The sequence below is a fragment of the Puntigrus tetrazona genome, chromosome 2, assembly GCF_018831695.1.
Source record: "Puntigrus tetrazona isolate hp1 chromosome 2, ASM1883169v1, whole genome shotgun sequence".
NCBI classification, from domain to species: Eukaryota; Metazoa; Chordata; class Actinopteri; order Cypriniformes; family Cyprinidae; genus Puntigrus; species Puntigrus tetrazona.
Genome location: NC_056700.1, coordinates 18832920 through 18837919, shown reverse-complemented (window position 1 = coordinate 18837919; position 5000 = coordinate 18832920). Strand labels below are relative to the sequence as shown.

Below are 5000 nucleotides of genomic sequence, written 5' to 3'. Positions count from 1 at the left end.
AGGAATAAAGGCTCCTCAGAAGATGTGAGATGTTTTAGAGGAACCCTGAAAGTAAAGCTCCTCAAAATGATCAGATTCTTCTAGAAATGATTGATGGAGAATCAGGTGAAGACAGTAAGAGTTGATCTGGAGATATGACCTTTACTTGAACAGAATCAGTCCAGATCTGACCCCAGAAGAGTTTCTTCAAGTACACTAGAAGAGTTTGACTGGATCAGACACTGAACTATCAATCACAGACAGAAGAGAAGCTGTACGTTAATCATGTTGATCATTTAGAGCTTTGACATTATTTCCAGGTATAAAGAAGGCTTTCAGGTTTAAAGCAGCAGTGGGATGGCTCAGAGTAAACACTGAAGAAGGACATTCATACATGAACTCGGGATTCTTTGCGTTGACCTGTGACCTTTGACCCCCAGGCACTCCACCCGTTCGCGGAGGACGACACGTGTCGGACGAGTCAGGGGTCGCCAGCGTTCCAGCCCCCGGAGATCGCCAACGGCCTGGACACGTTTTCAGGGTTCAAGGTGGACATCTGGTCTGCTGGGGTCACTCTGTGAGTTCCTCCAGACGCCTTCAAACACATCAGACACTGAACTTCTATCATCAGACATGAGCCATTTGACCCCTTGAAGTGATTGATAGGGAACTGTGTTTTTTCTAACTTTATATGAAAACTGTCAAAAACAAAATAAAAAAAAATACATATATATATATAGATATATATATATATATATATATATATATATAGGTGTGTGTGTGTATGTATGTATGTGTATATATATATATATATATATATATATATATATATATATATATATATAAAATATTATTATTATTTAAAAATATATTTTTGATGTGAAGCAAATTTGCTAAATATAATCAATAATTTATTAAACATAATATTAATAATAAATTAGATATCAAAGGTCATATATGTTTATTAGGGTTATCTTATTTTTAATAATAGAGAGGGAAAAACTACAATCCCATGAAGCCTCGCAAATGACATGCTTGAAGTAAAAGTGATGGACGGTTATAAAACACAGAAAAGTTGTTCATTTTATGTCTGTAGAAACAATATTTTGGGAGTTGATTGTGAAGTATGCATATTTAAGCACCGATTTTCTCACTTTTAACTTTGATTGGTGGAATGTCCTGCACGGCGTTATGGGTAATGTAGTTTTTTGTGTTTTCTGATTAACACAAAGTTAACACTTTGTCATATTTAATAAATACTGTATATATTCAAAAGTAATTCCCCTGTTGCTCTCCGTCGGTGAATCGATTGGAAAGTGCTCTGATTCCTAGCTGCACTGATATCTCTGCTCTGAGTGTTTTCTGATGTCTCTTCTCTCAGATACAACATAACCACGAGCCTGTACCCGTTCGAGGGGGACAACATCTATAAGCTATTCGAGAACATTGGGAAGGGTGACTATACTGTGCCAGAGGAGTGCGGCCCGCTGCTCTCGGACCTGCTGAGAGGTGAGCGCTTCACAACACACACACACACACACACACACACACACACACACACACACACGCTTTCAGAGCAGCTTCACACACTTCCAGAGCAGCTTCACACACACACACACACGCTTTCAGAGCAGCTTCACACACACACACACGCTTTCAGAGCAGCTTCACACACACACACACACACACACGCTTTCAGAGCAGCTTCACACACAAATACTTTCAGAGCAGCTTCACACACAGCCTGATATACATTTGATTAGATTCCACTTTAAATGTAGTTAGCTTCCAACCAGAAGTGTGTTGAATATAAAGTACATCAGTACCTGTACATTAGAGTTATGAGTTAGAAGGGCAGAGACCAGCTCAGTGCAGAAAATGCATTATATAGAGAGGTGTGTAAATAACATACAGATATATATATATATATATAGATCATAACAGCACAAATGGCATCAGGAGGTAGAGATGTGCAAAATATCAGAGAAATGCCAGATATAATGTCAGAGAACTGTTATTCATACAACTGTTTACAGCAGTACACAGATCTCAGAAGATGTTTAATTTGTTGGTATCAAGATTTCAAAAATTTTCTTGAACTTCCTTGCTGTAGTTTGTACGTCTGACCTTTAGATGGCGGCGTGACATTAATGTTCCGCACTGATGCTGTCTGTGTTTGAGAGATTTATCATCACAAGCTCAGAGCAAACGCTCACGAGTCTCTCACACACACACACACACACACACACACACACACACACACACACACACACACTCACACACACACTCACACACACACTCACACACACACACACACACACACACACACACACACACACACACACACACACACACAGAGAGACAGTTAACATGCTCCTCTCCTAATACTGAACATTACATTTCAGTGTAACATTTTTAAACGTGTATGTAATCACCTAGCAACCACTACAGGGAACAGTATATTGTTACAATGTATCACAATACACTGAATTGTGTGTAGTTATGATATTTGTGTAATTAAACGTTTAAAAAATAATGTACGCATGTAGTCTGGGGCAAGCAGATGTGTTTAACACAATTATTTGAATCTTTTAATATTTCTGGTCTGCACTGCAAAAAGTCATTTTGTAGTATATTTAAAAAAAAAAAATTTGAATCAAGATTAATTTACTTTGAAAGTAAAAAAAAATAGCTATTTGCTTAAAACTAGCAAAAAAAAACCTGCCTATGGAGCAAGAAAAATGTTTTTTGGCCTTTGAATTAAGATTACTTTTTTTTTTTACCCCATCGGCAGATTTGTTTTAAGCAAAAGTGAAGAAAATTGAGATGATTTTCATTAGAGAACAAGCACTTTTGTGTATTTGAAGTAATAATCCAGCAAAAACACACCCTTTTGACTGTGTCCTGGCTTTGTGTGAAGTCTGGTGAGATCAGTGTTGTGTTTTGAACCCAGTCGTTCTTTCAGACACCTTCTTAGTTTTTAAAGTGTTCTAAATGATCCTGATATCGATCGTTTGGCTTTGTGCCCAAGTATCTTCTTCATCTGAGCTGTTTTTATTGGCAGGGATGCTGGAATATGATCCTGTGAAGAGGTTTTCGATACAGCGCATCAGACAGCACAAGTGAGTCCTGAAGGTTCAGGGGCAGCATGGGAGCAGGCTCCTCGGGACACTCGGGGCTGTGAGAACGGCTTCTGAATATTCAGATTCTGCTCAAGTCTTTAGTCTGGAAGCACGGGAGCGCTGATGTTAGGTGAGAGTGGGAGGAAGAGGAAGTGGAGAATAGTGAGAGCTAGAAATAAACCTGGCCTGGATTTGAGATCTTCATCCAGCGGAGAGAGCATCGGATGCGGTTTCCATGGAGACGGAAGAGCTCACGATGACCTCTTTTGTGCAGTGGTTTGTTGTGTGCTAATGATGCTTGAGATCAGCACGCTAGATATTTACTCTTCATGTTTTGGAGATATCCGTTGGATTAGTTCTATTAGAATGACGTGAGGATCGTGGAGTAATAATTAGGGCTGGGCAAAAAAATATTGCTTCAATATTGATTCTGGATAGCAGCAAGCCAGTTTTTCCTGTATTTCAGCAAAGATTTAATGTGATGTGAATCTTCTTATTCTTCCTCTCCTCTTGTGTGACAGCAATCCATCAAAATAAAAGTTTGGTTCGACATGAAGAAACTGTCAGAAAGAGTTATAACTAGTAATTATTACTATTACTACCTTTTCATTTTAACGGCAAACCTCTTTTGTGCAGCATTTGGTTTGTTATTGTTTTAAAAACCCTTTACAAAAAATGTTTAAAACACATTCCTTATTATCTGTTCACCGTTTGATATTTACTCTTCATGTTTTAGAAATATCAGTTGAATTAGTTATATTCTTCTATTAACTATATTCACTGAATGTAATAAAAAATAGAGAATCGAGAACTTTTGAATCAGAATCTAAATCCAACAACGCTAAGAATTCAGCTTTAATTACAGCAATGACATTTTAACAGATATTCAAGTAAAAAAACCTTTTTTTCACTGTTTTACTGAATTATATCAATTTAGATTTTTTTATAAAATTCAAATTTTAAGTTTGTTTTCATTTGAAATTAAGATTTTGTTTAATGCATCGATACTAAATAAAAATGCATTTCATTTTAATTGTTACATTTAGTTGCATTTTCAATGATGTTTTAGTGAACTGTAATAGACGATGTCCGCCACGACGGGTCTCTCTGATCACTTCCTCTTCCTGTTTAGCTGGGTGCGTAAGAAACACCCGCCCTCGGAGCTGCCGGTGCCCATCCCGCCCAGCGCAGAGACACGTGACCGGTGGCGGAGCATGACGGTGGTGCCGTACCTGGAGGATCTTCACGGTTACGCCGAGGAGGAGGAGGATGACGAGCTGTTTGATGGCGAGGATGACATCATATACACTCAGGACTTCACCGTACCAGGTGATCTTCAACTACATCGATTGAACCATTTCATGCGGACAGTCAGTTTTATATATATATATATATATATATGAGAGAGAGAGAGAGAGAGAGAGAGAGAGACACAGAGAGAGACAGACACAGAGAGAGAGAGAGAGAGAGAGACGGAGAGAGAGAGAGAGAGAGACACAGAGAGAGAGACACAGAGAGAGAGACACAGAGAGAGAGACAGACACAGAGAGACAGAGACAGACACAGAGAGACAGAGAGAGAGACAGAGACACAGAGAGAGACACAGAGAGAGAGACACAGAGAGAGACACAGAGAGAGACAGAGAGAGAGACACAGAGAGAGACAGACACAGAGAGACAGAGAGAGAGAGAGACAGAGAGAGAGAGAGAGAGAGACAGAGAGAGACAGACAGAGACAGAGAGAGAGAGAGAGAGAGAGAGAGAGAGAGACAGAGAGAGACAGACACAGACAGAGACAGAGAGCAGAGAGAGAGAGAGACAGAGAGAGAGAGAGAGAGACAGAGAGAGAGAGAGAGACAGAGAGAGAGAGAGAGAGAGAGAGACAGAGAGAGAGAGACAG

The 5000-nt window shown here is 39.3% G+C and overlaps 2 protein-coding genes across 2 annotated transcripts in view; one reads left to right on the top strand and one right to left on the bottom strand.

Annotated features, from left to right (window-relative positions):
* The window catches only part of clstn2a (calsyntenin 2a), a 1097509-nt gene that overhangs the window by 470967 nt on the left and 621542 nt on the right, over positions 1–5000 (bottom strand). The gene's annotated exons all lie outside the window — the stretch shown is intronic.
* Positions 1–5000, top strand: part of stk11 (serine/threonine kinase 11) — a 22004-nt gene that overhangs the window by 10602 nt on the left and 6402 nt on the right. Inside the window, exons 6-9 of the mRNA XM_043263292.1 lie at positions 420–556; positions 1361–1488; positions 3044–3101; positions 4234–4430. Coding sequence (XP_043119227.1) covers positions 420–556; positions 1361–1488; positions 3044–3101; positions 4234–4430 — 520 coding nt within the window. The remainder of the gene's footprint in view (positions 1–419; positions 557–1360; positions 1489–3043; positions 3102–4233; positions 4431–5000) is intronic.